Source organism: Hylaeus volcanicus, chromosome 3 (genome assembly GCF_026283585.1).
Source record: "Hylaeus volcanicus isolate JK05 chromosome 3, UHH_iyHylVolc1.0_haploid, whole genome shotgun sequence".
Taxonomy (NCBI): domain Eukaryota; kingdom Metazoa; phylum Arthropoda; class Insecta; order Hymenoptera; family Colletidae; genus Hylaeus; species Hylaeus volcanicus.
This window is the reverse complement of record NC_071978.1, coordinates 31,533,427-31,557,298: the sequence shown is the minus strand read 5'-3', so window position 1 is coordinate 31,557,298 and position 23,872 is coordinate 31,533,427. Positions and strand designations below refer to the sequence as shown.

The 23,872-nt window shown below is 37.3% G+C and overlaps 5 protein-coding genes and 1 long non-coding RNA gene across 9 annotated transcripts; 4 read left to right on the top strand and 2 right to left on the bottom strand.

Moving 5' to 3' along the window:
* Positions 1 to 94: 94 nt before the first annotated feature.
* Positions 95 to 2,239, top strand: LOC128873716 (sequestosome-1). The gene is made up of 3 exons (XM_054117479.1): positions 95 to 437; positions 636 to 1,429; positions 1,812 to 2,239. The coding sequence occupies exons 1-3, from the start codon at positions 248 to 250 to the stop codon at positions 2,046 to 2,048; spliced, it is 1,221 nt and encodes a 406-aa protein (XP_053973454.1). The 5' UTR covers positions 95 to 247; the 3' UTR covers positions 2,049 to 2,239.
* A 136-nt stretch (positions 2,240 to 2,375) lies between these two features.
* On the bottom strand, positions 2,376 to 4,169 carry LOC128873717 (28S ribosomal protein S29, mitochondrial). Its single transcript, XM_054117480.1, has 6 exons — positions 4,014 to 4,169; positions 3,572 to 3,898; positions 3,374 to 3,466; positions 3,167 to 3,303; positions 2,748 to 3,095; positions 2,376 to 2,657 (listed from the first exon to the last, which is right to left on the bottom strand). The coding sequence occupies exons 1-6, from the start codon at positions 4,030 to 4,032 to the stop codon at positions 2,421 to 2,423; spliced, it is 1,161 nt and encodes a 386-aa protein (XP_053973455.1). The 5' UTR covers positions 4,033 to 4,169; the 3' UTR covers positions 2,376 to 2,420.
* A 326-nt stretch (positions 4,170 to 4,495) lies between these two features.
* On the top strand, positions 4,496 to 10,402 carry LOC128873723 (uncharacterized). Its single transcript, XR_008456472.1, has 3 exons — positions 4,496 to 4,714; positions 8,736 to 9,374; positions 9,459 to 10,402. It is a non-coding gene; the product is annotated as an uncharacterized LOC128873723 (long non-coding RNA).
* LOC128873718 (uncharacterized) lies at positions 4,721 to 21,684 on the bottom strand. 3 transcript variants are annotated; one of them, XM_054117481.1, is made up of 6 exons: positions 11,341 to 16,050; positions 11,033 to 11,241; positions 10,235 to 10,401; positions 8,619 to 8,755; positions 7,768 to 7,944; positions 4,721 to 6,496 (listed from the first exon to the last, which is right to left on the bottom strand). In XM_054117481.1, exons 2-6 carry the CDS (start codon positions 11,186 to 11,188, stop codon positions 6,324 to 6,326), a joined length of 810 nt encoding a protein of 269 aa, XP_053973456.1. In that variant the 5' UTR covers positions 11,189 to 11,241; positions 11,341 to 16,050; the 3' UTR covers positions 4,721 to 6,323. The 3 variants fall into 3 exon arrangements, with proteins under 3 accessions (XP_053973456.1, XP_053973459.1, XP_053973458.1); XM_054117483.1 differs by lacking the exon at positions 4,721 to 6,496 and adding an exon at positions 6,618 to 7,020 and having other exon boundaries at positions 11,341 to 16,056; XM_054117484.1 differs by lacking the exons at positions 11,033 to 11,241; positions 11,341 to 16,050 and adding an exon at positions 21,480 to 21,684.
* Positions 16,323 to 20,740, top strand: LOC128873713 (limbic system-associated membrane protein). Of its 2 annotated transcripts, none has more exons than XM_054117473.1 (10): positions 16,323 to 16,482; positions 16,918 to 17,019; positions 17,644 to 17,871; positions 18,012 to 18,133; positions 18,376 to 18,517; positions 19,179 to 19,276; positions 19,445 to 19,747; positions 19,925 to 20,117; positions 20,231 to 20,284; positions 20,437 to 20,740. In XM_054117473.1, the coding sequence occupies exons 1-10, from the start codon at positions 16,443 to 16,445 to the stop codon at positions 20,556 to 20,558; spliced, it is 1,404 nt and encodes a 467-aa protein (XP_053973448.1). In that variant the 5' UTR covers positions 16,323 to 16,442; the 3' UTR covers positions 20,559 to 20,740. The 2 variants fall into 2 exon arrangements, with proteins under 2 accessions (XP_053973448.1, XP_053973449.1); XM_054117474.1 differs by having other exon boundaries at positions 16,324 to 16,482; positions 17,653 to 17,871; positions 20,437 to 20,739.
* On the top strand, positions 21,548 to 23,479 carry LOC128873712 (probable asparagine--tRNA ligase, mitochondrial). Its single transcript, XM_054117472.1, has 4 exons — positions 21,548 to 21,809; positions 21,998 to 22,569; positions 22,659 to 23,106; positions 23,194 to 23,479. Exons 1-4 carry the CDS (start codon positions 21,684 to 21,686, stop codon positions 23,452 to 23,454), a joined length of 1,407 nt encoding a protein of 468 aa, XP_053973447.1. The 5' UTR covers positions 21,548 to 21,683; the 3' UTR covers positions 23,455 to 23,479.
* The last annotated feature ends 393 nt before the right edge of the window (positions 23,480 to 23,872 follow it).

Sequence of the window (23,872 nt, the reverse complement as noted above, 5' to 3'; positions counted from 1 at the left end):
ACAGAAATACTTTTGACTGACAATACTGGCATGGCCGCGTGCATTGACTGGGGCATCATCATGGCGTGCGTGTGAATCGTCATTCGTTGCCTATATAATGCGTCATGACAGAACCAACAGAATATACGGAAAGTAGAATTTGACGAGAGAGGTTGTCAGTTGTCGATAATAATACGTTTATACCTTATAGAAATATAGTTTAAGATATTTCAATATCAATATCAATTTGTGTGTTACGTACATTTTGATGCTCAAGTGGACAGACAATTTGAACATGTCATTTAAAGTTTACTTAAAAAACAACGATGGTTCTACAAAAGACATTCGAAGATTTACTACCAAGACGAATGAGAGAGTAGATTTTAACGATGTTTGTGAAAAACTAAAACAGTTTTTCCCTGAACTTCGTGGCAACGAGTTCACAGTCTCGTGGATAGGTAATGTTTTTATCTACGATAATTACATTATTTTGTTGATAACATTTTTAAATCGTACTTCTCATATTAATTAACCAGTCATTTTAACCATGGTAACCATTCGCTCTCTATTTAGAAAAATAACTTTCGTATAATGTTATTTAAATTGATATAGTAATTGAACTCTATCGTTTAAGTAAACAAACTCTAATTTCCTAGATGTAGACAACGATGAAATTCGAATATGCAGTGATCAAGAACTCGAGGTGGCTACAAAATTGAACCCCGCCCTACTCCGACTGTACGTACATTTATGTCAAATTCCTAACAGAGGAGTATGGAATGGTGTAGTGTGCGATGGTTGTAATAATGAGCTTAAAGGATTTCGATACAAATGTGTTCGATGCAAAGATTACGATTTATGTTCACAGTGTGAATTATTAGGTTTACACGCGAATCATTATATGATTCGTATTTCGCATTCTCAACAATGGTCAGCTCATCATGCCCCACGTTTGCATCGCGATGAAAGAAAATTTCTCAAAAAGAAAGCCATGTATTTTACAAACAATTACACATTTTATGATGGAAATGGTAGAGAAATGTTTAACCTTTTAAAGTTCCTAAAAAAGTTTGACTTGGATATGTCTTGGATAGTGGATATTAAAACTGGTACTAGTTCTGATACTAGTCCTGATACTAGTCCTGATACTAGTCCTGATACTTTGAATATTTCTCAAACTAATAAAACCGAAGAAAAAAAGGAATGCCAAACAAATATAACTACCAGCCAGACTGGTACAGAAAAAATTCCTGAAAAAGATACGAAACTCGTTATCGATTCAATCGACGAAACATTTACATCCGATAATGCGTCGGTTTCAAGTGCGGAGACAACTATTAAAAAAGCTGAAGGGACAGAAGAATGGACAATTTTAGATAAAACTGATACTTCCGATATCAATTCTACATCCTTCATTTCATCCGGTTTAAACGTTTTATCTGAAAAACAAGTAAGTTTTAGATTAGTTTTAAGTAGAAGAATCTAACCCAAAATCATTACGACGCATAAATCAATAGAGAAAATTGCATCGTAATCGATAACACTTTTCAACACGTTGTGTTGAATATTACTTGACAGAAATAGAAGAATAAAAATATTGAGAAAAAATAGAGTTCGTTGAACAAATTCCAAAGAAAGTATTCGTATTCTATAACGTAATATAACGCTAACGAATTACGTTAGAAAATAGTTTCATTTGCAAATATAATAGTACATAAATATTCACCAATTATTTTCACGAAGGAGTACATTTTCTATTAATGATTTACGTTCATTGATAATCCGAAAAAATGTGTTTAAAGAATTGTTCAAAATTACGTATGTTTTATTAGGTTTCCGCAAACGCATCGATGGTTTCATCAACGTCAAAAGAGGTTGATACGTCGGATCAGACAATATATCCTCAACTAGCAAAAGAAGAAGAAAGTTCATATCATCCCAATCCAAAAGTTCGTGAAGGTCTTTCGATAATGCTTGCAATGGGATATTCCAATAAATCAGGATTACTGACTCATTTACTAGAAGCTGAAGATGGAGACATTAAAAAGGTTTTGGACTTGTTAGATTAAAATACATGTAAATTACACATATTGTAGGTTTCCATAATTGGATCATGTCCAGAAAATTCAACTGAAACTATATAAAAGAAATTCTGTACTATTAGCAGATGTTATTGTTAATAACTGTTAGACTTGTGTTAATCTTTGACTTACAATTAATATATTACTGAAATCAATAAAGTAATTAAAATAAAAAAAAATTGTATTATTTCTTACCGTTGCGACACAACAATAAAGAGTTATAAAATGATAATAAAATGAATATATGAATATATATACATGAATGTATATACACATAAACAAAAAGAGTAAATCGGAAAAAGAAAAAAATCTCAATTAGATTTTGTACCTACTAAAAAATTTATTTATATATAAAATATTTTATAAGGGTTTACAACGAGTCCAGAGTTCGAGTGGATTCCTATTGGACAATAGTTCTAGTTCTCTCTGTCCATTAGCAGTAATATTTCTAATCCATTTTCTATCTTTATAATATTCCATGATAGTATTGAATTCATCGGAAGTATAATTTTCAACACACACGGGAACGAAAGGATCAACATGTTCAAATCCTTTCTTACCAAGTAAGTATCTTGGATATTCAGATTCTCTTTTATGCTATATAAACAGAAATAATTAATAATTAAATAATTATACTTTATCGAGTATTTTAGTATATTGTATTTTATCGCATTCATTTATCTATACCTTAGTTGCTCTTATATCTACTGTTAATATTGCAGCTCCGTTACACCAATTATAATTTACACTGTTAAGGAATGCTGTAGTTAACGATATCCTTTCAGCTGGTACATTTACTTTGTTGTCATCTTGTATCGACGTGTAATCATCTGTAAGTGCATTAAAACCATCTATAACAACTAACATTCTGCACTTTCCTGCGGTACTAGCTGCTTTAAGTTCATCCACCAATGCATTAACAACTCCGCAAGCAAATTTAATTCGTTGTATTCCGAATTCAATAAGATTAGAAAGAGATTCCCCAGATTTTGTACTTTCTCGGTGACTCCATGTATAGTCTTTAGACACTTTTAACTGAAAGATAATTAATCGAGCAATTACTCTAACCATACATGACAATAAAAACAATATCGTTTCATACTTACATCCAATGCCGATAGTAAAGCATTGTTTAAATTTCTGAAATATTTCAACCATGTTCCTGCGTGTATAGGTAAATCTATTTTACCCGGTGTCAGCAGAGAGTTGGTAATTTCCTTTGGAAATCGAAACCATGTATTAACTAAAAGCATAGAAGAAAGAAATATGTATAAAGATTGGAAATTCGTATTGCCGTTATCGTAAGTTTGTACCGCTTGGTAAATGAAGCATAATGAATTTTTTTGCGAAACCATAGTGGATTAAATGCAGTAACGTTGTTGTTTTTCCTACACCATGTATACCATCTAATAAATATAATTGTAATGAAAATATAATTGCATGTATTTTTGAAATTATGAGTTTTGTCAACTACACATTTTGAATTTTTGTTTGAAACTTGAAAAGGATACACAAAATGTATTTGTTAATAGACTTAGTGTAATCTGCTTGCTCCAGATACGACATTGTTTCAACCGCAGGTTTTCTAATCAATATAGCAAATTCTGCAAAAGTCTTAATTTGTTTCTTCCACTCATTGGGTATATCATTTTGTAAAAGATTTTGAATATCTAATGGTACTGTATAAATTCGATTCAAGTGATGAGTAACATGATTCGGGGGATATGTTTCTGTAGTACGAAACGGTTGCTCAATTTCTGGAGTTTCGATTTTTGTTGCAGCAACTGTCACAACTGTCCGTTGTCCATTCGCCATACACATTCTTCTGAACAATGAATCTGATAAAGTGAAAGACAGTTTTTCAGTGATTTTAATTTATAAATTGAATGTTTATGAATACACGGTTTAATAATCGTCAAAATGAGATTGATATTAATAAATAATTGAACATACAAATACACGCAGACATCATGTTGTCTATGAAACCATAAGGAACGTCAAATAATCTTTATATCGAGTAATTATAATAGGTTAAAATATATATTCAGCACATAGAAAACGCGACAAGAGTCATATTTGTTACCAGAGAGTCCAAGCTCGCGTATTAAAACTTGGTACAAAGTTTGTAGCGCCGCGTGGGAAAAATTCACTCAACTAAAATATGGAACGAAAAAGCGTGCATGCATATATTTATATATGTATGTATGTAAATATAGTAGCGAGATTTTTAAATTGCTTTAAATTATTTAAAAAAATTTCAAAAATTATATTTTTTGAAACGACAGAAATTGTTCAAACCGCGTCTGCACTTTCTCAGGTTTATTTTAGTTGGATGCATTTTTCCAACGCGGCGCTACAAACTTTGGATTCTCTGCTTGTACCATTGCAGTTGTATCAACTTGTAAATTGTACAGATACAGAGTTTGCGTCATGGATTAGAATATTATTCTAGTTAGAGGAGCGCAACGAAGGTACAAGCAAGTTCAGTTGTAGACTGTGATTGGTGTTCGACGAAACCTATAACCTAGTATAACCTGCTATATGCCAATGCAATGAGAACTTTGATGTATATATTTTATACAAAGTTACTAGATAGGCCAGACCAAAAGGCTGCGAATTGCGAGTACTGACTGATATTGGCGTTGGCGTTGACGGTACGGTACTGATAATGCTAATGCTAATGCTAATGCTAATGCTAATGCTAATGCTAATGCTAATTTGCTAATTTGCTAATTTGCTAATTTGCTAATTGGCTAATTTGGGTTAGGTCCGATGTGGATTAATATGGACAATGGTATACTGTAAAAGTAGTGCTATAAATGTGTTGGATGAACCTACAGCAAAATGCAGTAAAGAAAACCACAGCCTGAGTAAACGAGTAGATTAGTTATCTCTGACACAAGTACAGTTAATTAAGCCGCGAACCATACAATTTCGACGATAGCTATCGTTAATATTAACTTGGTAACATATAACATAGTAGATTAGTATAGTGTTTATTGAGAGAGGTAAAACGATCCCTGTACACATATACATATATATGTATATATATTACAGAACAATAACACTTTCGTTATACACTTTGTTTGTAAATTAATTTAAAGTGTGCATATTGTATGAATATTTAAATGTATAAGTATAGATAGACTTTGTATATAGATATATCCTTTTCCTTTGTCAAAGTACATCTAGATATAATACAATGCAATTCCTCCTAGTAGTTCGACTTATAATCTAAGGTGTACGAGATAAAAAAATTCTTACCTAGAGAAAGAGAGAGAAAATAATCAAGTTAGATATACGTCGTTATTTATCACAGAAATACACTACTAGCGATATCTATTGTATTTAAAATCTCATAATATCGATTTAGTTGTGTCACTCTTATGGTAAACGAGCGACACGTGGTCCATGTTGGTCCGCGTACAAGAATATATTGGAATCTTTAATATCTAACGCGATTAGTATCGAGTTTTTTACTTTTATAATTTTTAATCTAATCAGTGGGATTTGTAATTGTTTTGTAAACGATATACACTCAATGTAAATTTTGGGCCCGCTTATGTTCACCTGTACGTTATGTTCACCTATCCTGAACGTGAACGTGAACGTTAACCCACCAAGGTTGAATTTTGAAATGATGTTTCACCACAGTTAACAGAAGCAGAACAGAAGAAATATAGTCGTAGAGCTGTTATACGAAGGTACGAGCTGTCAAGTTTTGTATCTAATCAGGCGAACAAATGTCAACATTTTTCGTCGACGAGTAGATACATTTAGACAGCGTTCTACGACCATTGGTACAAATTGAATAATGGAAAATATGCGATAATTGATCCGAGAGTTTAATATTTCATCGAATATGAATAAAATTCAACTCTGAGTAGTTCCGTTGAAAATAAAGCTCTGTTAAAAAAATATAATTACTTTGTATGTATGCATGTATGTATGTATGTATGTATACATATATTATCGATCTAGACTTGTAAACTAAATAAAGCTTGCGTCAGGCTCTTATCGACTAATCGACTAGTTGAAGTTTTACATTTCACGATTCTGAATCACGAATGGTTTTCTTTGGTTTCTAAGGTGTTTGCAGTCTAAAATGGACTGGTGAAGATACTTTTCCGCGCTTCAAAACTCATAACTTGTCAATGAGATTTGCTTAGAAGTTAAACGTAGGTGGAAAGTGTTTATACGTGTGTCGAAGAAATGAAATGAAATGAAATTCTTGTTCGTTTGGCAAAGAGATGTCTGATTAATTTAAAGGTAGTTAGTTTTCGCAGTGCAACAGAAGAGATTCAGAGCTCCGCGAAAATAGGAGGATTGTCTAGCGGATCTACTAGGTTTGTCGTTGGTTTGATTCCATCGTTGCGTTCGTCTGCCGTTAATACGGATGCCCTTGCTTCCGAGATTCTGCAAAGCTGTGTATTTCTCTGGAAACGGAAAACAAATGATCGTTCTAACTGAAAAGCGAGTGGCACTCCAAGATTCAACGTTGCGTCATATTTTTTTACAGAAATTTTTGTAAACGCACACGTATGTAAGTAGGTAAAGATATACATAATACATATGCATATGCTCGTCTAGTTTCGTTAAGAAATTATCAAGTTACAGCATGCACGAGAACCTTGACGGGCGACGAGTTCTCTTTTGGGAATTTTACTCGCAAGAGAAAAAATCGGACGGTCCTTTTCATTTTCTTATTTTCCTCTATTACGGCCGCACGCGTTCTTTCTCGAGCGTGAATTTCCCGTTCCGTGGTAGAACGCCGGGCCGCACGCCGAGGGGAAAGGGAAGTCCATGCTTCCGCTTGAGCTTGACCCGGTTTTCGTTCAATGTCACATCCCGTTCGTTCTTTCTTTCAGCACCGTTCGCTAATTCCCCCTAACGCTATTCCCTCGACAGAGTTTCGAGTTCACCATTAATATTCCAATCGATGACACAATGGCGCGCAGATCTATTTCGAAACCGAGACAAAACGAAATTTCGCAGAATTTAAAGTTGGTCTGAAGAAAAAGAAATTCTTCTCTGACAACTAGTAGAAGGAAATATGACGAAAGTAATACGGTTGTTTTGTAGAATCAATGGAAAGCTATAAAAGTAAAGTCAGAGTCAGAGTCAGAGACAAAGTCAGAGGCGAAGGTGAAAAACGTTTAACAATAAGTCTCCTTTGAAATTCCAGACCTTGGCCTCCCGAGTAATCCGATTAGGGATAGTTGATTGTATACATATGTATGTAGAGAAAATGAGAAGAGGTATAGGGAGGAAATGATAAAGAGGTCGAGGAAGGAAGATGTATGTGTACATCTACATCTACATCTACATCCACATATACAATATACATATACACAGGATCAAAGTATCATCAAAGGTAAACAGACTGATGCGTTCACGGATACACGTGATCGAGTTAACAATTGCGACCAGGTTTCGAAGGAAATTATCGATAGAAGGTGCTGCGAACATCTCAGTTTCATCGGTTGCGAAACTCTTGACATTTTTAATAACAATGTATTCTTTCCATTCGACAATCATATTTTCCGTATCATGATTATAAAAATTGAAAGAAACAGGAGAGAATAGAGAAACGCCGGCGCCGGGAGAAGAGAGAAGAGAGAAGAGAGAAGAGAGAAGAGAGACGAGAGAAGAGAAAAGAGAGAAAAGAGATGAAAATGACGAGGGAACTGAGAAAGTATGATGTTACCTATATCGCCGTCCGACTGAGGCATAAACTCTTGCAGTTGGTCAATCAGCTCTCGAATTTCCTCCGAGTCTTTTTTAATACTGCACAGTTCCTCCTCGTAGAAATTCGGTGTAATCTGCGCGCACAAAACAATTTGCGAGATCGCGTTGCCAATCTTGGACGAGCCAGTTCGCGATTCTGAAACGGGAGAATAAAAGGTTCGAATCGAATTACATAGTATGTTTCTCATGTTTTCCATTTCGACACATTGCAGGATACTAAAAGACATAAAACGTTGACGGAAACTTTTTCCGATATGTCCTATACAGTTTCAAAGATATTCACGAAAATATGAATACTCGCAATTTGTTCGTGGAGACCTACATACGTGTACATACATGTATGTATACATAGGTATGTTCCACCCGTTGGATCGTTTCGCATCGCCATCGCCGTCGCTTTCGTCGTTGCCGTCGCCGTCGCCGTCGCCGTCGCCGTCGCCGTCGCCGTCGCCGTCGCGTCGCGTCGCGTCGTGGAGAAAGAAAAAATCGTCGAGTTATTAGCAATATTCGAATGCTACAACTATTCTTTGTTTGATTCATTTGATTTGACAAAATTCTTAGTAAATTACCTCTCGCAAATTAGAGGTGCTACAGAATCTTGTATTTCATCATCGTAGTGGCAACTGGACAAGGTGTGATCGGACGACAAGTCGATATACATACCTAGCATCCATGATCATCCATGGTCACGGTTTCATTGTAAATTTATTTAAACAGCTCTGCGTAACCTCGACCCGACAAGCTTAAGCCCAAGTTCCAGCTTTAGCCCGAAGATTCAACAAAATTACTGTTATAGTAATTGTAGCTTACCGTAATATTCGGTCATATCCATGGGCACAAGACGAATGAGACTTTTGCTTTTGTAGAGTTCGCGTAGAAACAGTTGAACAGCGTAAAACAGAAGCATCAAATTCGGACTGTCCACAGGGATTCCGATGTCCGTAGTCCTGAAAGATAGACGTGATTGCTGGCATAGAGTAGAAATGATATAATCGGAACTCGGTTGCAACACACTCGGCGGTCGACGCGACGCGACGTGTTAATCGCAATTCGACGTGACCAGAGAAAGATAAGTAATTTGAGATAGAAGATTTTGTAAGATGGGTTGTATGAAGCGAGCAGTATTTCGAGTGTGTCATTTATTTTATTATAAATTTTAAACAGGATTTCCAGCAAGGTCTGATCCAATAAAGGATTCATCGCGTGCTTGACTTTCGACTTTCGACTCGGGAAACCAAAGAGTCTGTTTCCTTAGAAAAATTCGGAGGAATTTGAGAAATGCATTTACATCGAAATGCAAGTCGTACATCGAGATTCGTCCATTGCTTGCACGTTGCGGATTGCTGGCCGGAAAGAATTAACAAGAGCGCAGAGGAGAGGAGAAAGGAACTCGATGAAACATTTACATTTTCATTAGCAACCGGCAAACTCGTGGAAAAAAATGTTTCAAAGCCCGGAAAATCCTTGGAGATTGAACCTCAGCCATTGTTCTCCGAAAGACCAATCGAAATCCTGTGAAATTCATTATGTTCTTTGTTACGAACATATAGAGATATCTCAGAAACGGTAATGTTACTTTCTTTTCACATGATTAGTAAGACTTAAAGAGGATTTTCTTTATTTAGGTATAATAAAAGGTTCTCTGCGCAGGTATAATTGTACACAAGCATGCAATGTTGACGGTTCACGGTTCACGGTTCACGGTATACGACGACCATACAAAAATTTCAATTAATCTTATAATTTAGAGGAAGAAATACGGTCGTAATAAGTTGGACAAATAGCAGGAGCTTTAGGAGCGGACAATGGGAGCAGACAATGCCTTTTACTATATTTTGGGATTTTTGACTCACGATAATAACGTGTTTTCAAGTTGAGTCGTTGAAAAGCTGAAATATCACGCATCAAGAAACGGAAACCAGTCACAAACATGTTTGCGATCGTGACTGCGCTCAACTTGTATCGTAGCAATCCATTTACCGCGTTAATTGAAATCTCATTAACCGGAAGCAATTCGAGTTTGCCCAACGCGACGTCTTCGTTTAACGTCCGACCGTTCGCGTTCACGTTCGCGTTCACGTTCGCGTTCACGTTCGCGTTCACGTTCGCGTTTGGCTCGGCGTAATTTACGTAAACCAGTTAATCGAGTGCCACGATTTCTCCTTCCTCTTTATTTTCAGCTTTATTTCGTGCTTTTATATTGTATTACCTAACAAACGCCCCGTTTTCTATGCTACTTTAGCTAATGCTACCAACTCCGATATTCCAAAAAGATACTTGTATCGTATAGGTACAGTAGGTAATAGGTAATAGGTAATACGTACTTGGCTCGTTTCTTTATTATTTTTCATTTCACATTTCTTCGATTTCAATGATTCGTATCTTTAAGTAGATTTTAGAAAGAAAATTACGCCAAGTTTACGTACCTTCGTACTTGTGGCAGTATCAGATGAGACGTGCCTTTACACGCTTCTACGCACGTTCGACGCAATCTTCGAATTTTCTCACGGAGTTCTGGACAGTCTCGCGGTTGCCCGATGTTTATCAGCAAATCGCGGAATTGTGCCACTTGGCTATTGATATCCTGTATTTGCTGTGAAATAAAATTTAACGACACACGATTAATCACTTTTTTAGTATACACGCACGTACGTACGCACGCACGCACACACACACACATGCGCCTACATATGTATATCGCGGAATGCACCGCATCGATTTCAATACTCGATACGGTAGGCTTCCGATATTTGCAAACACGGCAATCGCGAGCTATCCTCGAACCTTTTAGCCCTTCAGCCCTTCAGCCCTTGAGCCCTTGAGCCTTTGAGTCTGTGGGTATAAATATAAAGAATTCTTCATGCAGCTGACGTTTATTGAATCATAAACAAAACGAAACGAGTAAAACTATCCTTTATCCGAAATAAGAATTCGAAACATTATTGTATCGTAGATATATATTAAAAATCGAGTCTACATCGATTCGTTGCGCGTACAGTACAGTACAATAAATTGAACCTCGATATCTTTCGTACGAATAATGATCGATAACCACGAGAGAACATTTTGTAAACCGACTGGAATATTGGCTTTAAGTTCTGCGACAGAAGATTAGATCGAATACAATGACTGGTAGTATGGCACTGCACGCAGTAACTCTACCTAATCTTAAGAATAAGATTTAGTTAAGCGAGTAAACGAGTAAAACGATTTCATTAATTTACCAGAAAAACAAATTTTTCCGTTTTCTCGTTCTTCTCATCTTGCGCTTGTGTTTGAGCTTGAGCTTGAGCTTGAGCTTGAGTTTGACCGTGACTCTGGCTTTCCGTCTGCGTTTGGTTGTTGCTGACCGACGCCGACGGTATCAGCGATTCCGTCATTGTTACAATTCTTCGCGTAATAATATCGCCCGATTTATTGTTAAATCGGATGGCTAAAAATGAACTCGATTACATTCAGAGTACAAGTAGGTAGATATATCTACCTAGGTGTAGGTACACGTATAGACAAACGAAAGAAACACTCTATTTACAAGTAGGCTAGACGACGTCAATTAAAAGAGTTGTTTGTTGGATCGTTGCTGCTTTTGGCGATGGCAAAATCCATAAAAAGAATACTCGAATAAAGTGACCAAATTATTCTCGGTAGTAACGATTCGTAAATGTTAACGTAACATGGCACTTTATTGGTTTCGGCGTCGTCGTCGTCGTCGTCGTCGTCCTCCTTCTACTCGACTTCATCATTCCTCGATATATGTATTGGCCTCCTTTTCGATGAAACTCGCCGAGACTTTTCAAGTTTTCACGACATCCTTCGACGACCGTTCCACAAGACTACATGCGCACCGTGTCAGCACACGCGACAAACTGAAACGTGGGTTTTGCCACCACGCCACACCATACCATACCATATCACATCACACACCACGCCACAGACCACAACTCCTTTCGCCGGCACAATTTTCTCCTTAAGAGCGCATGTCTGACTTGGCCCGGGGTGGCGCGGCGCGGCGCGGCGCGGGGCGGCGCGGCGCGGCCCGACGCGACACGCCAGTCTCTTACCTTACCTGACCATCGTATCGCATTCATTCTCACTTTCGATATCTCGATGCACGTGTTGTTTATTATAAAATTTTGGCTAATGGATTTGCAAAAAAAAAAAAAAAATCTCGTCGCATCTTTTTATGATGATGAGATATTGTGTTAGGTAAACGACGGAAAGATCAAATTATTTTCGGGATAAATGTTTCAAATAGGTTTCGTCGAAGAAACTGCACCTCTGACTTTTACCAGATTACGCTACTTGATTTTTAAACTAATTTTATTTCGATACAAGACTTGAAACAGATACCTACCATGTTACAACGTGCAAACTCCATTCGAATAATTCGAAACCCATTTATTTATAATAGAAAAGATATGGTTAGATCTGAATTTGTGGTTATGAAATAAATGAAAGGAACTTTCGAATCGAATCGAAAGCACACGATGACTCGGTGTACATATGTATAGTATATACACACGTATGTACACAATGAGAGTGCAAAATCTACGGCAGATGTGAATTTACATTTACATTAGCCTGCAGCTGTGATTGACCCTGTTAAACAAAGACGGAAACGAAAATGGATCCATGTTTCGTCCGTTTTAATTCGGATTGTGAGATCGTTTGATTGTTAGTGCTGCTACGGTTAAAGAAACATCGTCGTAGTAGTCTGGTGATTCGTTAAAAAAGAAAAAGAAAAAGAAAAAGAAAAAGAAAAAGAAAAAGAAAAAGAAAAAAAAACAAGAATGACTAAAGAGACTGAAAAATGTGATCGAAATTAATCTTTTCTCCAAAGAATTATTTTTCCCGAGAAAGCCGTCATGTCAGCGCGAACACGTCCAACGACGCGCGACGACTATGTTGTGCTCTGCGATTTGCATGTCGCTGTGCATGTAATGTATGCATTCGTTTTGCATCCATTAAAAATCAGGACGACCACTGCAGTTCGGCCGCGGCCCGGTCAACGGTAATCGAGAAACGCAGGCCACGATGGAAATGTAAATTCAAAATCGTCTCGGTTGGCTGTTTCGATTACAACCTTTGTATTTATCCTAAGGTAATTTCATCATTGGCGCGGAACGTGTGCACGGTTACCACGATGCGTGTTCGTTTCCTCGTAAATGAAACAAGTTCTGTAGTAGTCGGGAAAAACGTAAATTAAGTTAAATTACGTTTTCCGTAGAATTGAAATTCTACAATTTCTCGAATACCACATCGTATTTATCCCCCGAACGGAAAATAATGAATTTTTCCTATATAATAAAATGTCCATAGTTTTAGTTGATACGATTAATAATGTTATCGAACTTCTTTTCAATATACATATATGTATAATATTATAGAAGCTTTCTATTTGAAATCTTTTCCACGATGAATCGATCGTGGCAAAAAGATTAACGAACTCGCCGGTTATCCTCTTAACTTTCAATATTCTCGTAGAAGAGGCGTCAGCTTCAAGATTTTAATCGTGCCCCGAACAACTAATTGCACACGAATTCGCTTGACGCTTGTCGCTTGTCGTTGCCACCATTCTGACCGCGTCGCGGTATTTCTAGAATTTTTTATACCCCGTCGCGTCCTATTTGCATATTTTATCATCGATCCGAAAGTGCAAGAGCGCGGACAAATCCACGCGCTGCCGATATTCGACAATTTCTCTCGACAACGCGCGACGGGAGAAATTAACCGCGTACAATCGTGACTAATACTAATCGTATAGCTAATAGTACTTTGTTTACAATTTCGCTAAAATTGCCACTCCAAGTTGTTTTAACGTACATATGTATGAAGTTGTAATATTGTAAGTTTGAAAATATTGGAAAACTTGCTCGAGAAATAAATTGATCGATTGCCGGGACAGACCTAGTCTACCCTTGCAAAAATGAAAAATGCATCGGAAAGATGAATCGTTGGATCAATTTGTCCAAATGTTATGGTATCCGATGGTATCCGTATAACTGCACGGCAAACTAAAGCGTTTGTCATGGTTCTTAGCATAATCGGATTTCATTTCGTATCGCTTCTCATTATCACTAGTCGATAGTCGACTGGCTTATGATTACGAGGCGAGTTGATAGGCAGCGCTAATGGGATCTATGTATGTAGAAAGCAACTTGGATCGATTCTAAAGTCCGAACCCGATGCCCATAGGCATAGGCATAAGCATCCATACTCTGTGGTTTGGTCACGCACCTTGTTCATCGATGTGCGTCCAATCTTGATACAGCTATTTGCCTTTGAATAATTAATATATTGCCTACGTCGCGTCGCGTCGCGTCGCGTCGCGTCGCGTCGCGTACTCGTATCTCAACATTGAACCGTCCGTTTCTCGGAATTATTCTACTTGGAACGTTTAACCGGTTTCGTTTCGGAATCGATGCGTTAAATGTTTCCGGTATACCAGCGTGATCCACCCAATTAATCCCATTTCCGAGCTTAACTAGCAAATATTCCTTTCAACTGTCCGTCAACACCGAACAAGTGAACACGCTTGAACCTAAACGACGCGAGGCGACGATGTCGCGTTTGGGGTTGGCGCTTCAGCGAATTACCGTTAATTAAACCATGAGTTTTTAGTTTGATTGTTAGTCATTGTCTGCTACGACACGAATACTCGATGACAACGTTCAACTGGCGAATAACGATCACCACCGCACCGTAAACTCCGCAAATTCCCTTATCACTCTATTAATAAACATTTTAACAAAGAAATCGAGCGATAAGCAACAAGCAAAATATATTGTATAAATATGCAGCTATGTCGTCTTATTAATTTTTGTCGTAAGAGCATTTAGACAAACAGTAAAACTGATTACAAGTAAGGCATTTAAAATTGGTTGACCTTCCGGTAAATAAATTTCGCAATTATCTTTAACAGGCCTTCTATATGCCACTTGATTGAGTGTATGAAATAATTGAGAACCGCTCCAAAGTGCCTTGTTCATTGTCAGTTTGGATTAAGCATATTCACATAGATTCGCACGACTACGAGTACGAGTACACTCGCTGATTCGAGAGCGCTGACAATGAGAGAGAACGAGAGAGAGGCGCAGATTTATTCCGTGTTCTTTCCCTACTTTTTTCCTTCTCATTTTGATCGTTTCTTCCATTTTCTCTACAACGCGACGACGACGCTAACGCCGATGTAAAACCCAAATTATCGAATAATTATCGTCTAGCCCTGCGTCCATTATTCGTAGTCTCGGGGTGCACCAAGCACTTATTACACGCAGTAGTAAAGTTTCGCGAGTAAAGTTTTAATACGAGCAGTGTACGTGTAAAGCTCCTTCAAGTGGCCAATTATTGCGATCATTCTAACGATAAACGTGTACGCGAGTCCATGACGATAGAAATCGCATAATGAATTTTTCTCATAATTTAAAAATAGTCTTTAATCTAACAATTGCGAGAAAATAAGTATCGTACGAGTAATCGCAGTGTAACCGCTATTCGATTCGCTTACATTACATCTAAAAAAAAAAGCGTCTCACAGCTGAGAAACCTTTCTCGCGATTGAAACATACATGTATGCGACTACACCAACTATCCGATGCAAATATTCTCCCGTCTACGTTTTAGAAGAATAAAAACTAATCTCGATGGCTATTTGATGGACGTTATTAAACGTTGAAAATAAATCGCTATACTATACGGCATACGGTATTTGCATTAGTCGGTTAGGTATACCTATAATACGAATAAAATGTCGCCCATCTATGCCCATTATGAGTAACGATAGTTTGATTTGTTTACAATCATCGAAAGGATTACACTCTTTGTCGCCTCCTATTAAAAGTCGTCGCGTCGATTTATATATTAGATTAACGATTTAATGGATAACTCGATGAATGACCGTACGTATCGTACGTATCGTACGTGTCAGTGCGTAAATTGAACAAATTATAGAAGAATGCCTTCGGTGATGGTAGATGGACATGTATACCCTATGCACATGTACTCGTGCACATGTAGTCGACGATGCAGTAGGGTGTGACGACGGTTCTCATGTAATAAAGATCCCTTCAAATTTTTCGACAAATATTTCCGAATAATTCAATGTACATACATGTACATTGCTATGATTCCTAACAACTACAAACTCGTGGTGAAAGTATTTTTCTTTTCCTTTTCTTCTTGTAATATTAACTTTATAAAATATTACGTCACGTTGAGTTAGTATAGTAAATCCATAGAAAAGAAATTGGCACGTGATATAATAAAAAATTGTGATATTTCGATTAAATTGCTGTTCAAGAGGAAATTCGAGTACCTTTGGAAATATCGCTCAACAATTCCATGGGTCACGACATGAGCATCTCTGAATTGTACAATGGACAACTGGTCATAATTACACGTGACAACAAGTGCGTGTGGACAAGCACATGTGTTACAGTTTACGTGTGTGTGTGCGCGCGCGCGTCAAGATCGTAGGAATACGATCTTAATCCAAGATCAGTGTCCCGTGAAAAGTCCAAGAGTTGGCGCGTGCAACAGTGCGGCTGTGAATACATAGTATTTTTTTTTGTTCGTAATTCTTTTTGCTCGTCGTTTATTTCAAGATTTAAAAGTGTTTATTCATGTTATCGTAACATGGTGCTCTTGTTTTGGATATTTTGCATTTTCATCACAGGTAAGCTAAACATTTTCCATGTACCTAACTTAAGCTACATACTTTTATGTACATATAAAAACAAACAAATAAAAGGTCCACGCGTATATCCCGTTAATGTTGTACTATACATTCTCGCTATAAGCCGATTGCGATTTAAGCCCGAGTGTCTATTCGATTTTCAAAGAAATTCCCTTCGACTCCAATGAAATTCGTTGAAATAAATTTATTGTTGATCCGGTTGTTTCTCTCCTTTCTTTTCAATATATTATAATTACATTTAATACTATTAATATTGTACACGAGTCGTGAACCCTTTTCGGTATAATATACATATTTGGAATGTTTCATCGAAAGAGTGAAACTGATTGTTCGTAAGCTGTTTTGTAGGAAGTAAAAAAAAGGCACCGATCGACTCGATTAAAAATGAAAGTGCTTCGAAATGATTCGTTACAGGTAATCGTGGTGCGGTGAACAATGGCTTCAAAAGTTATCCAACGACTGTGAAAACATTCGAGAATGATACGGTTTTACTTCCATGTTACGTCGAAGATGTTGGTAAGTCTATCTTTTATATCCAATTATCTATCGGTATCGGTTTTGAATCCGATTTGAAGATGGCCCCAATGGTACGTGTTTGTGTCAGACTCGCAATCAAATCTCAGGTCCACGTAAAGCAAGAATAAATAAGATGTCGTTATGGTTATGTAGCTACTCGTACGATCGATTACCTACCTGTTGGACGTTTACTTTATTTGGTCGCGATATCGACGGAAAATTGTGTACCATCGTGTACGTTGAGACGATCAACGATTCTAAGATCGCCGTAGATTAAAGACTTGATTTTATTCGGATCGAGTACCAACTTGTTGGCCCTTTAGTTGTTCTCAAGTTGACTCGAACGGTTCAACCGTTGGCGTTGGCCTCGATGATATACTCTGGTTAGAATTAACATTAAGGCCAGATTAGATCGACGTGACGGAAGAATCTCTTAGCTCGAGGGTTTATTAAATTGTTAGTACCATTTTGCCAAGAATGTTGAAATAAATGGAGGATAAACATGTCCAATTGTTTAACGATACGACGCGAAAATCATTGGTTTCCCTATTTTTAATCGAGCCTTCGAAAGGATTGAAAATATTCTTCTATTTGTACATGTCCCTTTATCTACATACATAAAAGTATATCCAGATAAAGTGCAAACTATGGTGAGGTGGTGGAGGGACGGGATCCTTTTGGCAGACAGCGGCGAGCCGCGACATGTACCACCGGAAAGAGTTCGAATGTACTCGAACCGTAGCTTGGAGGTTTCCCATGTGAAACGAAACGATACCGGGGAATACGTGTGTCAAGCGTCTCGACCAGCTCCCTGGGGATACGCTACGCAAGTACACGAGATCGAAGTGATGTGTGAGTGCAGCGATATATACATATACTGTAATATAACATAACATTATGTTATAATATGGTAAACAGGTAGAGAGGAGAGAGTAAATATGTAGAAACAAGAGGGAACCGAACAATTTGTCGAACGGTAACATTGCTCGCAGATCCGGCCAGCGTTCAACCAGTGCCAGAATCCGGAAAGTTGGAAGTAAATTTAGGAGAGGAAGTGGACATGGCGTGTGTGGCGAAAGGTGTTCCGGTCCCTATCGTATCCTGGAGAAACAAGGTAATCAGCGCGTTTCTATTGTACGATGTGTGTCGTACGATATGTGTATGGTACAATAATATAATTGTCCAACTTTGAAAAATATAGTAAATAGGTACGTGACGCGTAGATGATGCAAAATAATTCGTTATGATTAAATCGTGAAATGGTCATCTAACGCGATTCCATGTCTACATACAAGTGTATGTATAGTAAATCGAACGTAGAAAACGATAAAAATATTTCTATTTATCCATACGCAGGACGGGGAAATACCATTCTTATACGACAGATCGCGTTTGCAATTTCACGCTGAAAGTCCCAGCGTCGCTGGTCGTTACACTTGCATCGCTAACAACGACGTCGGTGAACCAGCTACGGCGACCATAGACTTGTACATTAGATGTAAGTCAACGGATCGGTACAACTATTTTCAATCTATAATATTATTCGATTTACTACATTTACGTCACGCATGCTCGTTTCTACGTACGGAAGTATACGCGGCTGGCATCCTCTATCCACGCTTAAATGGTCATGATTAAATTAGGAAATTGCCCAACATATTCCACTGTCCTCCTCTGTTTAGTATTCCGATCGTACGTCTGTACGATCTAATTGCAGCCACGCGATGTACAAATGCTTAAAGTCCTTTGCTACGATAATAATCGTTGATCGAATTGATCATAATTTTCATTGTCAATCGCAATGTTGCGAATGAAACGTTACCTTGAGAACCTTTCTTATTAAACTTGTCGCTTTGTCGTTGTATTAAACAATTACTCACGTTTCATCTAATATACGGCAATTCTAGACTTGGTTGGGGAAAGATTGACAACAGAAAACACGGCGGCGTAGCTTTACGACCAATCCCCCATTTAAGGGATATTTTTACTTGAAATTCAAAGTGATTTGTGAAAATGTTCCGTAGCTTTGCCTACCTAATGCTACAATAGATGCACGTTTTATCGAATAAATAGAGATACCCAGTTACGAATTACGAGTTACGAGTTACGAGATCGATATTTTTTCATATACGGTCAATCGACGATTCGGAACAAGACAGATAAGCCGACAATCGAGATGACGAAAAACTGGATGCACGCACCGCCTGGGATTCGAGTGCAGTTGCATTGCGGAGTGACCGCTTGGCCAGAGGCAACGGTGAGAACAATTTTACTAGACTATTTTTGATCAACCAAACCACTTGATGATGCTTCTAGGTCTAATTGTTCACTTGTCTTTAGTCCGTGTTAAAGAACGTTAGTACGTGTCTATAATCTCGAGAATACAAAGTTTTAGTACATACTGTATAGAAAACCCTTTTGATAGGTGGAGTGGTACTTCAATAACAGAAGCGTCAAGTATTCGTCCGGAATAGTGAAGCACAATGCCGGGAGCGATCACAGTTTAGTGATAAGAAACGTCAGGACGACAGATTACGGTTTCTATCTGTGCAGGGCTTCTAATTCGTTGGGAATCACCGAGGCGGCAGTTGAATTATCGGGTGTTGCGAATCCCGCCGTCTTCAAAAAGACCTCGCACAGTCTCTCGAAAACCTCGTATAATTTCGTTTGGGAGGTCGACAGTTACAGTCCGATCGTCCAATACGAGTTCAAATTTCGTAAATACAGGGTAAATACAGGGTATTTCTATTCTATGATATTTCGAAATGAATGTTGCCCGATAATCTGTTGTACGATACAAGTAACCATTTCTCTCCAACTCGAATGTATTTTAATCAAATGTATTTTTATCCCTTTTATCCGCTGCATTGGCGTTGCCGTTGGCGTTGGCGTTGGCGTTGGTCAGAACGGTGTCCCTGGAGAATGGCACACGTTATATATACCAAGCGGCAACGATGCCAATAGCTTTATTCATACGTACTCCTTTAATTTGACGGGATTGGAAGAAGCGACTCACTACGAAGCTCTCGTTTTGTCGAAAAACCGTTACGGCTGGAGCAAATCCTCCGAGATAATACGATTCGCGACGGAAGGCGCTCGTAAGTAACCAAGACAAATGATCATATTTCCTTTCTTTTTTTCTCTTACAAACGCATCGGCTATTCAACATTTCGCCATTTCGCATTTTCACGACCTACATAATTTATTACAGCCGACAGGGAAAACTACATCACGAACGCGATACAAGAAGACAAAATCGTGCCAGGTAAACTATTATTTAACGATAACGTTGTTATTAACATCATGTTGTTTAATACATCCTCTTACTCGATCAACTTCCATGCCATGAAACTTTATTATTATTATTACATATATTCGATATATAACAAAAATTACTTGAAATCATTTTGTCAACAGTGGTCCTCTCATCGTTGGCAAAAGACTATTCCTTTGGTCCTGGAATAAGCGGATCGACTATCAATCGAGCAAGGATAATGATAATGATACCTGTATTATATACTTTTAGCGTGTACCTTTGAAGTTTGAAGGCACTTGTATTGTATAAAATACTGTCGTCGCCTCGTGCATCAAATTAAGCTATTTCATGGAATAATTGTTAGATGATAGACGATAGAAAATAAGAATAAGAGAAGAACATTGGAAGAAATATAATTTGTGTTCTATATATACATAGATAAAATATCGTAGCGTAAAGTTAGTATATTTTAAGATTGTAAATAAAACGTAGACATTTTTCAGAAAACAAATTCGTTGTGTATTTCAAACTTCCAAAAAATGTAAACCATCGCTAGGAACCGCTTCTGTCTAAACCCTTATTTATATCAGTTTATACGAAAGTATCTAAAACGTAAATGTAAAATGTAAAATGTAAGCAGCTTACGTTGACTATGGAAAGGATTCGCTTCCAAACATAGCAACAATCGCTCAACTATACTACAACTAATACAGAGGCGCCATCGGTGAGATAACGGCCAAGTTTCAAGTGAAAATAGTTTTCCTCGTTGTTGTTGGATGCCGCCACTAACTAAAGGGAGCGATAATTCATAATATTATATTGGAAATGGCGATTATAAAATTTCGCGCTACCTACGTCGCTACCTACCAAACTGACTAATTAAAAACGTGGATTCAATATTTTATACATTTTATATTTATACTCCTTGCTTTCGTTACTGTCCGTCACTCGCAAACTGTCACAACCCACAAACACAACTGCACAACTGTGCACAATTGCACAACTCACCGCGCTCGCAACTGCTTACGAGTCGAAAATTGTCATAAACTTACATGACTTTACATGACTTTACATGACTCGTACATTGTTTTAATACTGTTTGCAGTATATGCTTATAGCTCGAGTACCTCGGGAGTCGGAACGTCGGGACTCGAGACCACTCGAGACTCGGTGCTCGGTGCTCGGGATACTTTGGGATACTTACCTCGGGACCGCTTGCGCTGAACCACGCTGAACCGCTGAACGCGTACATATACTGTAGCTGCATATTCACATACTTGATACTACAGCTACAGCTCCCAGCCCCCAGCCCCCAGCCCCTGAGCCCTAAGGCATCTGCATCTGACCACACTAGTGTAATTATTAACCGTACAACTTCCGTAATATTGCTATTAAAATATTATTTACAATGTTCTCCACATTTCTAAGAAGGGCACTCGTAAACTTCAATTTCTACAAGTGCAATATTCATAGTATGTTGCAATTATCTGATACTACTTTCAAAGAAGCGATTGGAAAACATATAAAAGTACAGGTTAGCCGTGCTCTATTATTTTTTCGTACCTCGATAATTCACCTTGTCCATTTTTCTACACCCTTTTTTCGTAATACGCTTCATTCGTTATAATAAATACAGAAATCTCTTTTTATCTCAATTCTATCAGTTCTAAATCTATCTTAATATCCATGATATTAGTTGCTCTAAATGATTTATTGATATAGGGTTGGGTTCGCGCAGTCAGAAAGATGAAAGACGTTATTTTTCTTGACATCACCGATGGATCGACTTCGAAAATGTTGCAAATTGTTGTACCAAAATCCATGAAACCTAATGAGTTAAGTTATGGAAGCAGTATCAAAGCGGAAGGAGAATTAGCTTTGGCTTCTGACGGTAGGGTTGAATTACTCGCAAGTGATATCGCTGTGATCGGTACATGCAATGTTATGGATGGATATCCTTTTGCCCCAAGAAAACAGTATTCCGAGGAATATGTTAGACAATATTTGCATTTAAGACCAAGGACCAGAAACTTTTCCAGCGTGTTAAGATTACGCCACTTAGCATCCTCAGCTATTGAAAATTATTTTAGAGATAGACAATTTATTCGTATACATACTCCAATTTTAACCTCCAATGATTGCGAAGGTGCTGGTGAATTGTTTCTAGTAAAACCACATTCTACGCAAATATTAGATAGTATGAAAAGGGATGGTATTTCAGAAGAAGAATCGTATTTTAATGCCATCACGTTTTTAACAGTTTCTGGCCAATTACATTTAGAAGTTGCTGCAAGGTGATTAAACTGAAAAATGTTTTAAGCGATAAATAACCAGCAATATATACCAGTCTTAAAAGTATACGTGAATCGTTACATTTTTTCAGAGCTCTTACAAAAGTATATACTTTTGGACCAACGTTCAGAGCTGAAAATTCTAAATCGAGATTACATTTATCTGAATTTTATATGTTAGAAGCTGAATTGGCATTTGTCGATACTATCGACGATCTAATAGACCAAGTTGAACTATTCATAAAATATATTACGAAAGATGTATTTGAAAAGGGTGCTTCTGATATTCAGTCGATTCATGGTCAAGAACCACAGTGGTTGAATCAAAAGTTTGCACGTATAACGTACGACGATGCAATTAAGATTTTAGAAAATAACGTTAATCAATTCAAACAGCCTATTACGTATGGAACTTTGCTTTCTAAGGAGCACGAGTTATTTTTAGTCAAATATAACGATAATATTCCTGTATTTGTCATAAATTGGCCACAAGAAATCAAACCTTTTTATATGAAAGAATGTAAAGATGATACTTCAAAGGTGAGAAATCTCAAATAAGAGATGTAATGCTTTTAAGTAACAAACACCTTATATACCAAATGGATACATGCTTTACTTTTCTTAAAGGTTGCCGCAATGGATCTCTTGGTACCTAATGTAGGGGAGTTAGTAGGAGGAAGTATTCGTCAAGATAATTATGAAAAATTAAAATCACAATTACCTTTAACATGTAATCTTTCATGGTATTTAGAACTTCGTAAATACGGCAATGTTACGACGGCTGGTTTTGGATTAGGCTTTGAAAGATTTTTACAATGTATTTTGAATATATCAAATATCAAGGATACTATTCCCTTTCCTAGATGGCCTCATAATTGCAGTTTATGAATAAAATTTTCAGGATTGTTGTGTATCTGATTCTTCCTAAACAAAGTAGCTGTCACCTGCTATTCAAATACTATAATAAATAAAGGCCATTCTATGAAAAGAGTAAAGTATATCTATACAAAGTAATTCGGAAGATAATTTCTTCTTTTTTTTCTTCCTTTAAAGCTTACTCTCTGATGTGTACAGAAAGCATAATTTAATATCAGCTTAACGCTCGACATTACATATAGCTTTATTATGCCAAGGACGAAGAGTAAAATTAACTACGATACATATTTTTTTCCTAAAAATAAGTTTTATTGAATATCGAAACAAATCTCAACTAAAAAGTAACTTTTCATATTAATGCAATTTTATTTGTTCAAATATTTATATAGTTAACCTCTAATGATTTTTCAGCATATTGACGATTATTATA